Raw genomic sequence first — 20,811 nt, 5'->3', positions numbered from 1 at the left:
TGCAGGGCTGCCCACCATTTTCTACCTTCCCTAAAGTGTAAGTTGGCAGTGCTGCTGGCACCCGGTGCTGGATGTCTCCGTAGGCCAGGATAAGCTGAGCAGAGCCTTGCTCACAATTCTCTTGGACCTGCAAGATGCACTTGTGCTGTAAAACCATTTCATGGTTGCATCACAACTCCAGTTATAAATTACAAAAGACTGCTTTAGGTTTGCTAGATTTTAATCTTAAATCTGGGACAGTCCCAGATGGATAAATTAAGCATGGGTAGCACACATGATGTGTTGGGCCTCCTGCACATGTGAGATGAATCTGTATGCAGTTAGTGTGCAGATACTGGGCTACCTGAGTTGCCAAGTGTCTGGAAAAGTGGGCAATTACTACAAAAATATGGGAAAAGAGGTTTAATGTATGAGCTTGCATGGAGTATAGGATCTCTGAGAAATCATAGAATCATTTGAGTTGGAAGGGACCCCTAAAGGCCATCTGGTCCAACCCCCCTGCAATGAACAGGGACGCCTACAGCTCCATCAGGTGCTCAGAGCCCCTCCAGCCTGACTTTGGCTGTCTTCAGGGATGGGGCATCCACCACCTCTCTGGGCAACCTGTGCCAGTGCCTCACCACCCTCTCGGGTCTCCTTGGAGCCTTCTATTCTCCATGCTGCACAGCCCCAGCTCTCTCAGCCTGTTCTTGTAGGGAGGTGTTCCATCCCTTGTGTAATTTTTGTGGCCCTCTTCTGGATGCACTCCAAAAGGTCTATGTCTCTCCTGCACTGAGAACTTCTCATCTGGATGCAATGCTCCAGATGAGGTCTCACAGCACAGAGCAGAGGGGCAGGATCACCTCCCTCACCTACTGGCCACAAAACTTTCAAAGTCAGTATTTACAAGAGAGTAAGCCCTCTCTGTTGGGAAAAAATGAATCACCAAGAGTGCAAAGAAGTTTTTGGTACAAGTATTTTATTTTAACAGTAATTCTTGCAATAATGATTCTATGACTCTAAGCATATTCTCTGGGGAAACTTCTTCTAAGTAATCACTGTTTCTTGCATTTTAAACAAGCACTTAAAGCACCGTAACTTAAAATGTGTACTCTTTTCAATCTTTTTTCAGAAGATAGATCCCAGTTTGGATTATCTTCCCAGATTCTTACGTTAGCAGTAAGATGTTCTGATACAAGATGTGTCCAGACTTCTTGTTCCTTTTCTGTTGTTTTTTATTTTATTTTTGTGTGTTCTTTTTTTTATTGTAGCGCCTGCTTTGAACACCTGTGAAGAAAGTAGCTAGTAAAAAGTGGGAGGAGAGGGGTCTGTCTGCACTTGCAAAATCAAACAACTGATGAGTCAAAAGATACAAAAGTTGTTTCAGGATTCATCTGCTGTGTAATAACTCAAGAGACAGCCTCCACTTCACTCAGTTCCTTCAGAGCTGTCAATGAAAGCAGTATCTTATTTTAAAGTACCAGCTAAGAAAGGGAACTTGTCAGACAAAGACAATTTACAGCCCATTTATTTTCAGCATTCTCCTAATTCCCTTTATTTGAAGTAAAACCCATCTTCCTGACAGACCAACCTTTTATTTCCCTTAATCCTGCAGCAAAGTGATAATCTCTTATTTGTGACCTCATAGGCTCTTGCTATGGAGAATGCTGTGATATCACAGGGCCTGTACTGTGACTTCACTGCTGTAGGAAGGAGCCGTCCAGCTCTCTGTGCATGTGTATCATTGGTGTTCCGCTAGCGCTTCCCAAGGAGTGCTGTCTGGCAAACACACATGCATCATACCTGTCTGCATAGGTGATGAATGGTAGTCAGAGGCTGTGTGTCAGGGGCAAATTTGTGGTGATTATTTTTGGCAAAGTTGTTCCTACCCTTGAAAAGTCTTATGTTATCAGCAGGAAGATGTCACTGAGAAGATAGACAAAGCTTTCTCATCCTAGATCTCCAAAGACACTGGGAGGAAATGACACTGAATAGTGGAATTATTTTGTCTAATTCCTTGTTATTATCCCTCTTTTATTTCTGAAGAATATGACTTTGTAAAACCAAAGCATATCTTGTAAACAGCTGTGACACTAAAAATTCCACTGAGAGAAGTTTCTCAGGTACAAGATGAAATACATATTAGTAAAACATTTATGCCATTAAGTAGACTCTTAGGGTCTTAACTATTCAAATATGAAGGAGATGCATAACTCAGACATTAGGCCTGAGACTTTCAGATATTACTTAGTAACTTGCATGCATGGATTCTGTTCACATTCAAGTCTGAGCTTTATTTCCAGATTGCAGGAACGAGTGTCTAAAATTAGGCTCCTCCATGACTGTCCTTATTTTCAGAAGTACCGAGAGTACAGCAGCACTCAATGTAGATAAAGGGAAGTGCAAACCTACATTGGTTTTGAAACACAAGCTGTGACTATTAAAAACAACATATGGCAATAGGAACCAAACTTGGCTCTTTTAATATCTCTGCCTTTGACCATAACAGGAAGTTTTTAGAGAAATAGAATTTGTAACTTTAAATCTCAGTGGTTTTCTGTCTTCAATAATGAAGTTACCAGAACCCAGGAAAAAATATTAAAAGAAAAGAATAATTCCTTTGTTTTAAATGTTTACCTTTTGGATACATTGAGAGGGGTGAACAACAGGAAGACACATTTCCGTCTCTATTAAAATTTGTTTTCTGTTTTGACTGTTAATTGCAATTGATTTCATTTTTTGTTTTCACTTTTTATTTTATGTGTGATATGAAAGTTCCTGCAGAGGAATTTAGCAGGATTATATGTGTACAACTGCAATCATCGGTGTAGTATTTGGAAGGTATTTAAGCTAAATCAGGTTTAAAAATCACTCTTATTCCAGAGTAAGTGTGAATTTCCATAGGTATAATTACATGGTGGTAATTCTGGCTGTGAATTATTCTTTCAAACAAAAGCTTTGCAGTCCGTTTCCATCTTATCCCTGTACCCAGAGATTCCCCAAATTGGGATCAGGGAGTGTACCAAACCAGATGCTGCATAATAAAGCTGCAGTGCAACATCGCAATTTAAACGTAGTACCACAATTAAAATACAATACCACAAGTTAAGCAAAATCCTCCTGCAGAGGCTTGGCAGACCACACATGACACACAAGACACACTTTGGGAAGCCATGTATTTTCAAGTCCTGGTGGATTACACCTCCTTTCTAGAAACTACTTGTGCGTGTGTGTTTTGAAGAGGTTCTCATAAAGCAGCAGTAAACTTCTGAAGATGGTATTGGTGATGACATGTTTAACTGCTTTCATATGTTTTGATTCAGACTGCCCAAACTGCTAGTTCCCTCAGTGGAGTGGTACTGCATATGTACCTTATTAGCATGCACACTAATGTACTCTCTGTTTTCTCTATTGTCCCCTTAAACTCCCATCCTTCTACTGGCTTTGCTCCTGCATTATAAAACCTTAGAAGCAACCCATTGAAGAACGATCCGAATGCTTCTTTTTAGGAACCTTCAAGCTCCGAAGAGTGACAGCCCATCTGCAGTCAGTGAAGGATGCAGGTTCCATCAGAGCACGAGCTTTGGAGGATGCTGCCTCTGCTGCAGCACTGGCAATTGGATTTCAGCTCTAGGCTGACAGCAAGATGTGTTTGTTCTCTCAGGCTTTTAATTGGAGCTGGGAATGGAGGCTTTCATTGAATCCTTTGTAGCACAGGGTGAAGGTCAGCCTAGAAAACAAAACAAAGGCAAGCGCCTGGTGGATGCAGAGCACATGCAGATTGGCTTGTGGAAAACAACTGTCCCTTTGTTCACTTCTCTCTTCACCAAAACACACAGCCGTTCCCACTTTGCTTATTCCAGCAATCCTGTAGACCTTTGGATTTTCCCAGCCTTCGTACAGCTGGAAAGTTTATTTCTCACCATTTGGTTGTTATTCCTGCTTCCGTTCAGCCCTGCTAAGCATTTGGATTCTTTTAGCAAGTCTTCTTTCATCATTACCATCACATCTGCTGCATCGCCTGCTTTAGGAATCAAACAATATTCATCTCTTTCCTTGTATTTCCTTTTAACCTTTCTTGTGTTTTTCTCTGTATCTGTTGTTTCTTGTTTTGCCCTGCAATCTGCCACGGACCATATTTCAATCTTCACAGCCCAGGCTTTTCTTTAAGCAGCCTGTACATTAGCTCTAAGGCTAAAATTTCTCAGTACCAAACAGAAGAAACAGCACAGATTTCAAAACTTACTTTTAAGGCTCTGTTCAGCCCTGGTATATGAGGGCTGGTTAGTGCGGCATGTTCTTCTACCGTGCCATGAAATGTACTTACCCAGAGCTTGGATTTATATACATCCCCTATGTTTTAATCTAAGAATTTCATGTGAACGTTTGCCAAACTTGTTCAAGAAGTTACTCATCTTTCTTTTGGTAGCCTTTTGGTTTAATTCAGTGTCATTTGAGACCATCAGCAGCTCCTGAGGTCACCTCAGGAGCCCAGTCTTACATCCTACTTTAGTTTCCTCTACACTGGATAAGAGGGCAAACACACAATTATTTTTATGTGCTTTCGTCTTTCAGAAAACTGGGTCATAGCAACACTTGAGGAACACAAGGATGCCCTGTCCCTGGAGACTTTCAAGGCCAGGCTGGACCGGGCTCTGAGCAACTTGATCTAGCTTGGATGTCCCTTTCCATTGCAGGGGAAATGGACTAAATGGCCTTTAGAGATCTCTTCCAACTCTAAAGATTCTGTGATTGTTGAGCCCTGTACAGGGGAGAAAAAAGAGGAACATCCAGTTCTCATCCCAGGAAAGGGTTAACTGTACTATGCGCAGTGAGTATTTAGTTTGTAATAGTTGCATTAGAAATCTGAAGGGTGGGCTGTCTGGTCACAGTTGCTCAGGTTCATTAAGACAGCTAACGAGGGCCTCAGGAGGGCCTGGCAACAGCTGAGTGAGACAGATGAACCATTTGGCAAAGCAGTGACATCAGCAGTATTCTGGAAGGCAATGCAGTGAGCATGGGAGGATGTCATGCTGTAATACCTTTGGTTCTGCCACTTCAGGAGCATGGTCTGCACGTTGCTGGCGTCAAATTGGTGGAAGTGGTGGATGAGTGATGATTATTCAAAGTGTAAACATGCGAGTGTGTGAATTAGGAAATAGGTAAGAAGTCGCACAAGAGCTGGTTGTCTGTGAAGTTGATAATTCTGTCCATGTTTGAAAAAGCCTGTTCAGTTTATGTCTCCTGGACAGGGAAATTTTCAGATTCTTGAAATTTTGCTTAAAAAAAAATAAGAAAAGTAGCATGCAGGAAGGTTTTACTCTTGTAATAGTAGTAAAACACCCGTTGAAGATTTTGGTTTACTGTAATATAATGAATATTCAGTAAAACTGAGCAAAGTCCATGTGAGATGGATGGGAGGAAATGCATTTAATCTAGTGAACTGTTCAACTGGGGGAACCTCTGCTTCCAGATATGTCATTTATTTGGGGAGGTAGGTTTTGGTTTCTGTGTTTGCTGGTAGTTACACTAGTTGGAAATGACCCAGTGAACTCTAAACTGCTAAGTCTTTGGAGTGTCTAACCTTTTCTTTTTAAAACCACTTTGGCACTATTATAATTGATTCCATCCCTGGCCTTTTCATCAGTTCTCTCCTAGCCAGGAAAAACTGAGCTGTTAAAGGCTGCTGCAGTATCATGGGACTTCATTCAGTGTTGCAGACTCTTAGTCTAACCTGAAGTTATCTGCCAGTCATCACTATTTGTTTGCAAAGCTGTAACCACCTCAGTGTCATCTTTGGGATGAAAATCCTGCCATGGTTACAGCAATCAATACAAATAAGAGGAGTCTGCATGTGTTGCTAATCATCCTTTCACCTTCCAAGAACTTCAGCTGCTGACTTGCTGTGTGTGCTGCAGCATTCCCAGTCACACTGACACTGTGCTGGCTACGCTGAAGTCGATAGGGAGGAGCGAGGGGCTAAGGCAGCTGATTGTTGTGCTCCAACAGCCATGTTCTGTTGGCAAAGGGATCTTTTATGAGATTTCTGCCCTAAAAGAAAAATCAAGGTTTATCATTGTTGGTTTTCTCTTCTTTTGATTCTCATGTGCTTGTGCTGTCTTGTGAAATGTTGGGTCCTTTTCAATGCTTTTGTCTTTCCTTGCATTTAAACTATGTACTGCCAGAAAATAGGCAGGCCTTATCTAGCTGTCTATCTATCCACCTGTCTATCTGTCTGTCTATTTATTTATTTTTAGGTTAGTAACACTGTAGCTTTAGTATTAATTCAAAGAATTTATAGTAACAGGTTTCTATGCAAGAAAATAAATCAATATTTTGCTGTTCTTTAGTCTCCTCTCATCCCACTGTACAGTTCCACCTGTAAAATCTAACTTAGAGAATTCTTCCCGTGATTTAAAATTGTTGCTTACTTGCCTGGGTGTGTGATTTTTTCTAAAAACACAATTGTTTCAGCCACCAGCTATCTTGGATGAAGTTTTGTGGGTTGTTCTGTTTCTTCTGTAAAGGCTGATGGGCTCATGCAGACACTGTTTACTGGATAGTAACAAGTGTTACTTAGCAAGTAACTTAGCAAGTGTTGCACTGGGTCCTGGGTTTAACCTCTGTAGGCAAGGTGTAAAGTGTCACTTGTTTTTCATTTTAGTTTCTGTGGCTCTGTAGCAAAGTGGAGATGCTTAAATTAGAAAACTCGGATAGGCAGGGCTCCATACCTAGTGAGTGAGTGATGAAGTATCAGTGGGCCAGGTTGCAGTCCTGGGAGCCAAAGCCTGGAGTGCTTGCCTCCAACTCATCTGTTTGAAACAGCGTAAAAAGATATCTCCAAGAGGTCATTCGTGGGGCCTGTGACAGCTGACTGCCAGTGTAGTACAGCTGTGAAAAAAGCAACTTTCAGTTTTGGTTCACGTAAAGCAGGGTATTCACCAAAAGCCTGGAAATGTAAATTTCCTTGTCTGTGATGCAGGTGAGAAATTGGCAGGAGCGCTAGAATATGGTACAGGATTCTGGTTGTGGGTTTTTTAAGAACTCTAAGTCAGAAGGATTAACAAAACAGGAGGGACATGCACATGAGCACCCTAAAGGAATGTGCTTCTTATAGCCAGGAAAATGAGGTCTGAAGGACCTTGCATCTTTCTGATGTTCTTTGGTCTGGTTTCTTCTGAAGCCATGCTATTAGTGGGCCATTTTCCCCAGGGTGCTCAGTGAGGCCACTTCTGATGGAAGTGATAGTCATGGCAGACGGCCTGTGATGGGTAGCCATGGCTTCTTAATCTGCAGGCTCCAGCAGCTGAGTGCTGATGTGCAATAGTTGGTCTTCCACCTTCAGCATCCCCTGAAGCTGCTCCTGTTCTTTTGTGCAGTAAGTGCATGCTGTAATTCACTTTTAAGCACACAGAAATGTTTCTTCTTGGAATGAGTTTCGTTGCAGTGCAGTGGGTGTGGGCTCAGCAGACAAGCGAGCTGTTTCCACGGGGTGATCCTGGGGGATCCGAATGTTGGGAGCACCAAATTGGATGCACTGGAAGCTTTGTGGCTGATCCTGGAGCCTTGGGGAAGGCAAAGCTCCTGTGAAGTTGAAGGAAGATTTCCTGGAATGAAAACAGGAACTGATAACTGTGTGTATAGCAGACTCCCAGCTTTTAATATTGAGATCCTGGCTGCTGTGTGAGTGCAGGTGTAGCAGAGCACCCTGCATGCCTTAGACTTGTAAATCAACTTGGTTGTACTATGGTTTTGCTGCATAACAGTTGGCACAGAGCTGTGAACAAGAGTAATCTGTCAGTGGAGCAACCCAGCTCTGTACTGTCCTCTTGAAACACACGGAGTTATTTCAGGCTGGGCCAGACTCTTTCACTGCTGGGGTCATCGCAAGACTGGGCTGGCAGCAGAGAGCTCACTTTAGTGGGAAGCCAGTTGCCCATCTGTTCTGACCCAGCGCAGGTGGATCCTCAAGTGCTGTGCTTCAGGAGTGTGAGGGTTATGTGCCTGCTACACTCAGAGTACTTGGAATATGGGAGTCTTTAAAGAAGGGTCCCATGGCAGTGCTCCTTTTTTTGTTTGCTCCTGTTTCTGCCTGCCTGGTCTTCTCATTTTGACAGATCACCACTAGAAATAGCTCTTTTGCAGTAAAGACAATTTTAAATGTTTCTTTCTATCAAAATTCCCAAATAACTCAAAATGTTCCTTCCAAGCTGCATCTGTCCCTCATCACATGCTGTTCCTTCTTCTTCTGTGTTTTTCTGATGCTCCAGCTTAGCGTATCTTCAGCAAGCAATGGAAAACCTAGCACTGGGAGTGAGATGGTGACACAGTGACCTCGTTCTGAGCATTACTTTCTTTGTCAGGAGCAGCAGAAGCTGAGGCAGCTCCACTGGCTCTCAGCACTTGGAGCAGTTTGACGTTTTCTGCCTGGCGGGGTTTCAGGGCTCACTTTGTTGTGAGCCCAAACGGTGAATGGTATGATGAAAAACGCGCTTGCAAGAACTTGTCCACTGCTTTTAATTTTTTGATAAACAGTTGCAGCAGCACAACTTTGATCCAGTGTAGAGCAATGCTGTCTGTTACGTGCAGGGCTGCAGCATTCTTCGGGACTGACAAAGGAGAGTAAGTCTTTTCTTTGAATCAATAGAGTAAAAATTAGTGTCGTGTTCAAATAGTGAATAATTCAGGAAAGTATAGCTCTGTGTAAACGTGTGTGCGTGTGCGTATATGTATGTCTGAGCATCTGTGGTTTTCTGTGTTGTGGGGGTGTGTGTATGTTAAATTAGGAAGAGATGTTGGGGGTACGTTTTTTATCTCGACCGGAGGGTTAGAGCTTTAACTTGTCTTTGCTAATGCATGTAAATAGCTTTCTTGTCCACTTAACAAGGAGGCTGGCTTGTTATCCTGTACAATGCAGCTGGGCACGGTTCCAGAAGCAGAGGCACTTCGTTTCAAAGACAAAGAAGCCAGCGCAGACGTAGGGAGAAACCTGGAACATTGCGTGGTGCATTTTTTCAGAGCGATGACTCATTTCAGTTCACAAAGGATTCTGGGCAGGGTAGTGAGAAGTCAGGTTGGCTGATCCATTCCTATGACTTCACTTTGCAGAGAGCCAGGCAGAAGAGGAGTGACACTGCAGAATCCTGAGGCATTGCAGTGGAGAGGTGCTTTGCTAAGACTGTGAGTGCCTTCGAAACGGGGTGGTGTCAGAACGGGATTCCAGCTGTGCCGTGGAAATGGGGCAAAAAGGAGAGAGTTGTTTTCAAAACACCGTGTGGGAGTTGTATTTGTAGGGCCCTTTAGATTCTCTGCCTCCTCCTCCCCTTCATTTCTTAACCATTTATTTCTTGTGCTTATATGAGAAATAAGTGTGAAATGGCATTCCCTTCGGTGAAGCTGCACAAATACTGCATTTTCTTTTATTTTCTGGAAGCCTGTACTTCCTTCTTAAAGAGGTGGGTGTTCGGCATATTGCTGCCTAAAAGCATGCTTTGTTTTTCTTCTTTCAGGTCCTGTGGCACTGATCTCTGCTGCTGCCAGCTTCCACAGTGATATAAAACCCCAATATGCACAGTGTTCTTACATCACAGCTACTCTGGATACTGTACTGGAGCATGGAACCAGATCATAGGGGTTCAGGTAAGTTCCCCTTTTTTAACATATTGTGTGCCAGGAATATAGACATGGACATTTACTAAGAGATGCGTTTGAAAATTGCAATTTATGTAAACACATTCTAAAGCACACAATATATTAAAAAAAAAAACAAACAAAACAGCAGTCCTACCCTCCTTCATCTCAGGATAAGCAGTACGTCAAAAAATCTCAACTGAATCCTCTCTGGGAAAGTTCCGTGCTCCAGCAGAAATTTTTTATGATTATAGTCATAACACGTGCTGGGATATATATCACTTTGGATCAGGAGGCAGCTGACCACTGGACATGAACCAAAAAAAGGAAATTTAAATTTCAGGAAAAACTCAGGAGAAATGTATGTAAGACAAATCTGGAGACTGTGGGTATTTTAGCACCTCTTTCCAAATGCAATGTGGCACTTGATGAACCTGGAGATCGTGCTTTTAGCTGGCTCTGACTAAGTGAAAAGATAAATTTACGTAGTTGAAGTGCAGTTCATAACTGGTAGACAACTTGAACTTTGTTCAGAGGCAAGTATTTATCATGTGCTTGCTCACTGTTAGGGTTGCTGTGTTTTCTTCGGACTGGTTAAAGTTGTACTGGTCACATTGCCAGGTTGCATTCTTGAAGCGTATCTGTATCTGCAAGAGAAGGTATATTTTGATGTGTGTGAGTTTCGGAGGTGCAGAAAGAGCTTCCCGTTTAGAGAATGTCTGCTACTACACTTGGCGCGCCTTTGTTTAACCTGCTCTTAAATGTGAATAAATGGCAGAATCTATAACTTTTCTTATTGAAAATCAGCCCTCTGATATGCATAACCATCCAGTAAGCACAGCTTGCTGCGTTGTCCCAAAAATACTCCAAAATGTGGTTTAAAATGAAGACTTAGCTATGGCTGAGAACAGTGAAAACAATGTAATTTCTAATTTTCTTTATTTCAGAATTGGTTAGTAAAATGTGTTCTTTCTTATGATATGCTAGTGCAGATCCAATGCATTTCAGGGTAATCTGGGTAATATAGAAATCTGCACGTCCTTCTGCTCCCTCATGTTTAATGAGATGAAAGCATGATCTGGCTTAAAATGGCGATTGTATATCATCATTGTGAGTTCAAATATGAAAAGTTCAGTTTGCCACATCTAAGCAAGTGTTCTGTGATTAGAGTGATTATGTTGAGGTTTGGGTGAAAAGGGAGTAATGTGCAACCCAGGCCAGGTATGTTACCTGTGGGGCATCTGTTGCTTCTGCAAGTCAACTTGAAAATGTGCTTTTCCTAAAAGAGACTTTTCACTTTCAGTATTTTTTGGGGAAAAAAAAAGTGAAAATATAGTAGTTGAATAATAATAGTGAATAATAGTAATAATAGTGAAAATATAATAGTTGAAGAGCCTTCTTTCTGTCCCTTACTGGTAGTTTTGTTTTTTGTTACTTCTCTTGTGTTTGAAGAGCAGCTTTCTGTAGTTCTTCCTGGATTGAAACTGTGGTTGATTGTTGACCAAAACATGTTGCTACCAAGAAAATGTGTGTAGGGAATTTTTGTTGAAACTACATCTATGGCATGAGGTGCCATGAAGCAGTCTAGTTGTTTGATGCTTTCTGATTAATTTCATAACCCTGTAAGCAGTAGAAGTAGTGACCTGATGTGTGTTTTCTGACTAGGTTCTCTCATGTCTGGTGGGACATGGCTCTGCCCCACACTCCAAGCAGTTGGAGCATGGGTAGTAAGTGCTCACTCTTGTAAAGTCTCTGTTGTCTACTGAGTCTCGACCTCTCTGGCACATGAACATATGCAGACTGTGTTTGTGCAAGCTTCATTTCCCATGGAAACCAGGCCAGAAATTGTGTTTAGAGCTTGTTTTGGGCCATAGGAGGTAAAAGGCTTCAGAGGTGGTAAGAGCCAGGATGGCCAATTTAGCTTTCTGTATTTCACAGCATGCATAGTGTAATCAGAGGGTTTCTTCAACATTTCAAGGAAGGAGTATATATAGAGTCTAATAAATTGTGGATTTGCATTGTAACTTTGTGAATTTTCCTTTTGAATGGCTGTACTGAATCGGTTCCATTCATAAGTCAGGAGGTGATTTTTCAAACAGTCCTCATGCAAACTTCATGAGACAGAGAGTTTGACTTCTAAGTCACTTCTCTCCAGCAGCAGAATTGCTAATTAAAATTCTGTCATCTGTATGTAGCTGGTAGTTTAATTGCTGATAGATGGTCAGAAATACAGTGTAGCTCATTTTCTGCCAGGATGGTGGTACCCCGACTTTCAGTGGGCAGAGACAGTAGGTAAATAGCACAGGAAAGGCTCTGGTTCATATGGTTTAGGAAGAGGTGAATTTTCTTTGCCAGCTCAGTTGCAGGCTATCACTTTCTCATCTGTGTGTTGAAGATAGCTACTCTGTTTTTCTGAATGTTTTGAAATCCGTTGAAGAAATATGCTATGTAGGAACAAAGTGTTTATTTTATTTGTTAATTAATCTCTTGTTTTAAGTAACAGAAATTATTGTTTTTTCACAAGGTAGCATTATAAATCCCCCTACAGCATAAATGAGGACTGCCCCCATTTATTGTTTGTTATATGCTTAGACACTTCTTAAAATGAAGTACCACTTAAAAAGTGTAGAAAAGCTTTTAAAATTTATTTGAAGATGTCATTGGAAAGACACTGCAATAACAGAGCTGAAACTACATACATATAAATATATAGATAGTATTTAAACAGCGCTTGCAGTCAGCTGGTGAAAACTGCTTTCTGAGCTTCAGTTTTCATTTAATTGGGAACATAAACATATGAAAGTCAGGGATAGTAATTTGGTTTCAGAAGAAAGCTGCTTGAGATGAGCATCAGCCAGAGTTAACAGGAGCCATATGCTGGATGGTTTGTGTAAGCGATGTGGTCTTCCAAAAGAAAAAAAAAAAAAAAAAAGTAGGAAAAACAGATTTAATTTTTTTTTTTTTAATGGATCTTTCCTAAAAAAAGTTGTAGTCAACCTTTTGTTCAGAGGGCTAGGCAGTATTTATACACATAATTGATATTAATATATTAAATCATAAACACAAGGAAATGTTGTGTTGTGCATCAGATAAGTTTGTTCACTTAACTATAACCACAGAGTGCTTGTAATTTCCCAGAGCCGCGGGATATTTAAGATGAAACCTGGCAAATTAGAGCCTCCCTGGATGAGGGGCTTTTGACTTTCTATCACTGGGTCTACTGCTGGTGTTACTAATGTGTGTCAGCCTTTCTAAACCCGGAGCCACTAATTAGCTCCAGCTGACCATTACTGACTGAGGGCTGCAGAGTTAATTTGGACGCAACAGAGGTGAAACAAGAGTTGCCTCATCATAAAGAAGGTTGAAAAATATTCCATGGAAGAATGTAAAGCCATTACTATTGATAGTCCTTTATAAAAAAGAAAGGAAGGCTCTCATGTAAACAAATATTTGTTGACCATTTCCATTCAATTTACAGACATTTAAGTTGTGGTTTTGTGTGCAATTGTCGTCTTATTTCTAGTTAGTGAAATGTTTGTTAGCTAGCAATAGAATGCTCTGCTAAAGGTTGCGTTAGTGCTAAGGACCCGATGGGTGAGCTATGGGAAATAGAAATAGTTCATGTTTTGGTGGAAACTCTCAGCTTGTTGTTCACAATGAGGACTCAACTGGCAATGATCAAATCAAGTAGACTGTATGTTTTCTGCGTGCTAAGCTAGGAAAGTAATTCCATGCTGGAGGCCTGCTTTGAAAAGGGAAATTGCAGGCAGTGCAAGGTGACTAAAAGCCAGATAAATGTTACTGTTGCGTAACCCGTGTTCAGCTAGGTTTAAGTTAACAAGTCCAAACAGGGTGATCCCAAAGGTGTGCCCTGCAGGTGTGGTGTTGTCTATGGAGAGGGCTGGGCTGCTCCCAGCCCAGGTCTGCTCACAAGGGAACTTGTAGTACCCATCCTCTGCATATGAAGGGCAGAAGCTTCTGAAATCACCTGCCTCAATCTGCATGATTCTTGGTGTAACTCTGATGCTTTTTAGACATGGAATTAACCATTAAAGAAATCATTCCCCTAGACAAAATGCAGTGGTGACTTGTGTGTCTCAGTGATAACAGGGATAGACAAATTTCATCTGACAGCAGGCATAGTTATCAGTAAACAGTAATTAATAACTGTGATGTTCTTTATCCATTCTTCAGTGATGAAGGGACAAGCAGCACTTGCTCCTGAGTCATGTGGAATTACACCTCATCACATTTCCGTGTAAGCTGTCTGCAACCTCTCTGACTGATACTGCTTGCATGCAAAGAGCACTTCTGGCAGGAACTTCTCGGGCATGTATAGATGAAAATATCGAGAACAGATTATATGTTAAGGTCATCACTCTGTCGTCACTGAAGAGGAGAGTCTTGAGGTGTGCTGTGTTGAAGCTGGAGGAAAACTGCTGTGATGGGATTGTCGCAATGATGTGATCAGGCCTGATTAATCAGCAGCAGTCAGGAGGCAGCATAGTGCCAATGTGTATTTTAAATCATTATTATGTCTTGGGTAACGTGTATCACTGTTGTACACAACAGATTGTACAGCTGGTGTATTGAAAAACATTGCTGGTATGTCTCACTGAAACAGTTACACAATTTGCTACTGTCACCAGTTCACCAGTTCCTTTCTTTAACAAAGTAATGATTGTAATGCAAGACTAAATGTATTTTGATAATCACTTTCAGGGACTGCTATTCCTGCATAGTAGAAGTAATAGGAATACAGAATTCATAGGGCAAATATCAGATCCTCAAAATTACAGAGAAAAGTTTGAATAATATTTATTTTAACACTGTCAAAGGAAATCTCTTAGTCTGTTTCTCCCCTGTATTTGTGATCATCAGGGAACTGTTATCCTTTCAAGAGGAGGTATGGTGCAGCATGTGAGATCAATTCTATATTTATATAAAGTATGTAAAAATCCATATCTTTAAGTGTAGTTGTGCAGTCTTGCTAGTGTTATCAGGTTATCATTTCTTCAGTAACTTTTGCTTTAAGGATTTTTCTTTCTAAGGTCTTTTAAGTACGGGCTAGAGAATTATGTTTGAGGATGACATGAGAAAAAATTATTTGGGTGAAGTTACAACAAAGCTTATTTTCAGGCCTTTCTGGAACCATAAAAACTCCTAAAAATATATGATCTTTGCAAAGGCATTAGACACGTAGATCTGAGACAGGCTTATTGAAAGTATCAATCTTGAGGTGTTTGATGCTTTTGTGCCTTAAGAGTGTGTTCCACTTCACCAACTGAGTGGAAATGGTATTCATTAACACATCAACATATTTTTGTAATCTCTGTCACTAATAGACGTAGTCTGTCAAATGGAAGTGGTAGGCAATCCATACCACTAGCCAGTGAATGAATAGGTTGTGAAATCTCTGCATCCAGAAAAATGTGTATTACGCTTTTGTGTATGGATTTACCTACTAGGATGTTTGAATGTAAGGTTTGCAACCTTAAATGACAATTTGTAGGCATTTTTCTGAGTCTGTCTATTCCACCCTTTGAGAAAGTATATCTGCATTGTGTACATCTCCCCTGTTCCAGAGTTCACCGTGTCCAAGTTTTGAAATAAGCGTGTTGGTTGAAATAAGTTGGATAGCTCTCATTCTGCAGAGTACAAAGACTGCAGAGCTGTATGTATCATTTCCAATTGTGTCTCTTCATCGTTGTTCTGTGAGCAGCATTTTTATACAGAATGCTTCATTGCACATCTGTTGTCTTTTTGCAGGTGATGTATCACCAATCAGCATGTCTCCCATCAGTCAGTCACAGTTTATTCCACTTGGGGAAATCCTTTGCCTGGCCATCTCAGCAATGAACTCTGCCCGAAAACAAGTCACACAAGAAGCACTAATGGAGCACCTAACAACCTGCTTCCCAGGTAACTGTGCATGAATAAATCATTGGTCAAAAGAGCTCATGCCTGTGAAAGGGCAGTTAAAGAGTGCCCCCACTCACTGCCTAAAAGATGCTTGTCTGTTTGGCTTCCTTAGAAGATGGAGTTTCAGCATTTAGTAGTCTTGTTTATCTTAACTCTCCTGGATGGGAATATTGATTAATCATGAGATGTTACCCAAAAGTAGAAGGAGGGTTTTGGGTTCCAATCTTAAAACTTTCTGTTCTTTTTTCTTATATGTACAGAGAAGTTCCATTTGACAGGGCCATTCATGTGAGATGCATTTTGCAGGGTCAGTTCCTGACTTTATGTAAATATTAAAATGGTGTCTTGAGATACCAAACAGCAAATTGTGTTTGTTTGTTTCTTCTTCTTTTTTAATATTTAAAATTATAAATAAATAAGGCTATTCGTCACTTTTATCACAAGACACCTTCTTCATCATCATCATTAGGAGAGTTTAAGACTTCTTTATTACTTAAAGAGAACAAAAGCATATGTTGGAGCCAGGACAGACTAATTCCACCTCATGGCTTTCAATCTGGTTTTAAGAGCTCTGTTAACTTCATTCAGCTGTTTCAAGTGCCATCATTCACTCTCTGTAGGGCTGACCTCACAGAGGTCTCTGTGTAGAGCATTCTCTTTAAAAGAGTGGGTTTCCCACATCCTGCCTGTGGGAGAGACTCTTAAATCTGGCGGGGCCTGATACAAGTGCTAGAGTCCAACGGTGATGATGTGTCTGTCTCAGCGGGAGGGTGTTATATTTAAGCTGAGAGGAGGCTGTTGGTCTGGCATGCAGGGACTTTCAGAGTCATCTTGGATGCAGTTCTGGCTTGAATTATTTTTAATTTATTTTTAACTTGGCAACTCTCTATGACTAAAAGGTTTGGGGAACCGTCCCTCAGTTTACAGTTCTCTGAACTAGCTAAGAAAATTCTTTATTGTACTTCTTTTAATGACACAAAAGCAGTAATTAAAAATTCTTGAGTAATAAAACTACTGATGTATCATCTTCTTTTAGGCAGTCTAATCATGACAGTGATCATAACGCAGTGAGGTTGTGGATGCCCCCTCCCTGGAAGTGTTTGAGACCAGACTGAGTAACCTGGTCTAGTGGGAGGTGTCCCTGCCTGTAGCAGAGGGGTTGGAACTAGATGATCTTAAAGATCCTTTCCAACCCAAACCATTCTGTGATCCTATGTGTTTTCATGTCTTGAGCTTTTTTGTAACTTAAAGGATACAAAGCAAGAGTTAACTCAAAGCCTTAAAGGTTGCATTGACTTTTGCTGCAACTGGCACTCACTTCTGAGGTTTTAAAACGTAGTTTTGAATCTACAGCTATGTTTGAGGTAAACAGTTCTGTCTGACATTTGATAATTGTATTTTGGAAAAGATTACTGCAAGTATATTTTGTAAATACTGCCTCTCTGTCCTGATTTGTGGTTTAGCTTGCAGAGGGTTTATTTTCAGTATGCTTCGCAGATTTTGAAAATAGTGGTGAAAGTTGTAAGGGATAGGATGCGAAGAAGGCGAAGTTCATAATTGTAATTCTAGTTGAATTTATTTTGATGTTTTTTTCTAGGTCACGTTTTCTATATAGCCATGTGTTTGAAAGGTTGCATAGATTGCAAGTGTTTTCTCCAGTGATTCTATCAGTGTGTTTAATAAAAACGCGATTGCGTGGCGGAAACAATAATTTACCGGTGGCATCCCTTGAGTTTCCTGGGAGCATGGGTATCAGGTGCCGTGGTGAGTTGTGCTGTTCTTGCTAGACAGAGCCATGCATCAAAAATAATTCAACAGGCTCTGCTGCTGCAGACTGCTCGCAAGAAGCCTCAGGCAACTTAGCACACAGTCTCTTGCTGCCTCTTTTTCCACTGGCCACGGACATGTGCATTTCTCAAGTTGGGGATTAAAGAAAGGAGAGCCTTGTTTTTCCCACCCCATTTCCTAAAACATAAAGAAAATTATAATTAAAAAAAAAAAATAAACCCACCCTTTGTTGTTCAGTTTTTTTCCCCTCTCTAGAGGAATGCCCTTCTCTTCCAGCCATAATGTGTTTAACAGAGAAAGTGTGCATGTCCTCTCAATGTATGAGCACTATCCACGCATCTCATGCCTTTATACGACAGGAACCTCTTCTCATGTTGAGTGATATTTCCACTTGTCTGCCCAAACTCTTTCATAAACCAGCCGTGGCTTTTTGAATCCTTTTTGAGTTCTTCTGTTCACTGTGGCTATTTCCAAATATCTGATGTCCTCCTGTATTCTGATAGCTTATTTTTCCTAATTATGTTATAATATGCTGAGAGAGAGGAGAGCATCGCCAGTGTAGATGTAGCTGTCATTGTCAAATGACCTCTCTGTAGCTCACCCTGTAGCAGGACTTGTCTGCCTGTGCCGTTTGTGTTTTAATGAACAGATGCTTCGCTGCTCTTCATGGCACATATAAATTTCCTAAGACCCCAGATGCCATTCTCAAACTGCCTAAGAATAATAAACCTCTTTCCTCCGTGCGGATCTTACACGAGCAGTCTAGCCCTCTAGTTTGCTGAGCCATTGTGCAGGCATAAATCTGGGCCATGGCTCTATCTGAAATAAGGTATGCTAATTATTTATAACATCACATAGCAACCACTCCACATCCTTAACTAGTATTTCATGAGCCAATCAGAGTATTTCTCTTATCCCTTGTTAAGCCTTAGCATCAGCTCAGGAGAAAATCATTTTAGCAGACTTAACACCATTTAAATACTACTTCAGATGTATTTTTCATGAATTTATTTTATTGAAAAAGTTTGTAATGATAATGTACGTCTTATTTGTGGCACTTGTTATTTACCAGGTCTTTTAAAGAGCAAGAAAGTTCCTGCTGCACGTGCTTCCATTATTCTAACTTGGAATTACCCAATCAGATGTTTGTACAGCCCTACTTTATATTTATTGACCGTGGTTTAAATCCTGTGCACTAAATGTAAATCTTTGAAATCCAGTATAAGGAGCTAAGAATGTAACCTCTGTTCCTGTGTTTAGCAGCCAGACCCTCTTATCTGTATTGCTATGGCTGAAGGAAACATTGAGCATTAGACTAGGCTGTCTTTAGTAAGGATTTTTCTTTTCTATCCAAATTTGTCCATGTTGTTACGAAAATCGTTTTAAGGTATTCAATATTTCAGCATGGAAACTGTGTCTGTGTCTGTGACTAGGTCATGTTTTGAAGTAAGAGGTTTTCTGAAAGCTGGCAAATTTCTCTGACGTCCACATTCATATCTGTTAGCTCTTTAAATATGTGAAATGTATATGTAGCACTTAAAATAAGTGTCATACATTAAGTGAGTTCACCCTAGGTCAGTGTTCTTTGTGAGCAGCAAACAAGACATAATCTTCTGTCTGGAAGCTCAGTGGATGGCATAGTAGACTCTCTTGAGATGCAAAAAATGTACATGTCTGATGATTCAGTGTCCAGACAGTTTCTGCTTTTGAATTATTTAAACACTACATAATCTTAAATAACACCGCTGCTGTCATGCAGTATTTTAAATGATAGAGCCTCTAAATTACTGCTTGGTTGGTTTTTTTGTTTTTTTTTTTTTTCTTCTTGCACCTATTTAATAGGAGCAGGGAGACCTTAAGTAGACTTCTGAATGCAGGGGCAGGTTATATATAGAAATGATGTGGGCAGGCTACTGTGAAGAAAAAGATCTTGAGGAAGCCAGGAAATCTGATTTCTTCCTCTGCTTGCGCCACTGAGTTGCCATGATCTTTGACAAGTCACTTGCCCTCTATCTCTCGTTGTTATTTCCAGCACAGTAGGGCTGCTAAGACTATGTCTTTGATTATTTTAAATGCTTTGTTATCCCTGAAGTGTCAATCACAAGTCATGTCTATCCACATGAGAGTCAGACAACTGAGATATTGTGGGGGAGTTCCAGATCTAGCTGAGGAAGGGGCTTGATTTAAAAACATCCTGCAAACCCAGTCCTGATGTGATAAGTGTAGAGAGACTGTGTAGGATTGAAATTCTTGCTATCCTATTTTCCTTAGCAGGTTGTTGCACTGTGTTAGCCTCCTGTTTTCTCTGTGCTGACGACAGTGGTCTCTGGCCAGTCCTGAATGTGCAGATTTTCCTACTTGGGCTTCTCACCTTGAGATAATTGACCTGTTACATTGAACAAGATGCTGCCTTGGCCCCTTGCTTCCCTGGCTCACAGAATGTGAAAAGGCATAGAGCTGTCAAATGGTAAATACATACTGACAAAAAAGATCTCCTTTTTATTCACTGTGAGCCTTTGGGCCAGTTCTGTGCCTGTTGAAGTCAGGAGGATCTTGGTCAGTGGCTCTAGTTGGAGCAGGGCTGGTCCCAGACTGTTCATGTTGTACACTTTCTCCTTCATGTATTTGTTGATGCATGGCATTGAAATTGCTGTATGAAGAACGATTGAATGACCTAGTCCTGTCTTACGGTCTTCATCCACAGCAAGACTTTCCTCTGCTGCTTTTTAACCTCTTTAAAGGTTGTAGAAATCTTATTAATGCCCACACCGAGGAACATTTATTTTATTTTTTATTGAACCTGCTGCAATCTAACAGAAATCTCACCAACCATGGGATTAAACAATGACTCCCCTTGTATTTTTATTTTGTTTTGACTGCATGAATATGAATTACCACATGAGAGGATCTGTCTTTCCAGTGCTTGTATGGGAAGTTTGGGTTTCTAAATTTATGTAATTCCGTTGCACACCCAATATCACACTTCAAGTTTGGAAACAAAACGTAACAACACAACTGGAGTCATAGGATGAAATATTTAACTGCTCAGAGGGAAAATAGACATAGTAGGTAGGAAAGGAGAACCATTAGGCAGGATAGATGTTACACTTCCTAATATAAATAAACTACTTGATCTTTGTGCTCATTTGGCTCTGGTTACGAGCAATTACAAGCTAACTCAAGTGCACATCTGCCGAGACTATGCCATATGTAGCCATGTTTGGAGTATTCACCTGAAGTACTAGGTATAAAGGCATACACAAAATACTAGCAAAGGGGGCTAGATTAATTTCATTGTTCCTGTTCACGATGCTGAACAACCTAATTCAAGTTTGAGTTTGTTTCTGCTTTTGTAAGTACCTGAAAGAGACCTGAACAAAATCTGTAGGTAGTGTTAGCAATACTCCAGAGATCTGCATCTGCCATCATCGCAACTGCAGTAGCGAAATGAAGGGAAGTACTGCATGCAGCAAGCAATAGGAGTGATAGTCT

General features: G+C 40.8%; 1 protein-coding gene across 9 annotated transcripts in view; it reads left to right on the top strand.

The window, feature by feature from the left end:
- The window catches only part of STOX2 (storkhead box 2), a 129,277-nt gene that overhangs the window by 93,729 nt on the left and 14,737 nt on the right, over positions 1 to 20,811 (top strand). For 5 of the 9 annotated variants that reach the window (XR_014882901.1, XM_085222426.1, XM_085222425.1 and 2 more), the window contains exon 2: positions 15,379 to 15,531. Coding sequence is in view for 8 of the 9 variants with exons in the window: in XM_085222426.1 (XP_085078552.1) it covers positions 15,379 to 15,531 (153 nt within the window). In the remaining variant the exon portion in view is untranslated. Of the gene's footprint in view, positions 1 to 8,459; positions 8,602 to 9,013; positions 9,160 to 9,412; positions 9,435 to 10,464; positions 15,284 to 15,378; positions 15,532 to 20,811 lie in introns of those variants that run through there. The other 4 variants (XM_085222432.1, XM_085222430.1, XM_085222433.1 and 1 more) reach the window with 4 other exon arrangements.

This window comes from Meleagris gallopavo, chromosome 4 (genome assembly GCF_905368555.1).
Source record: "Meleagris gallopavo chromosome 4, MGAL_WU_HG_1.1, whole genome shotgun sequence".
Taxonomy (NCBI): Eukaryota; Metazoa; Chordata; class Aves; order Galliformes; family Phasianidae; genus Meleagris; species Meleagris gallopavo.
Note: the sequence above shows the minus strand (reverse complement) of the source record. Positions and strands in the feature narration are given on the sequence as shown.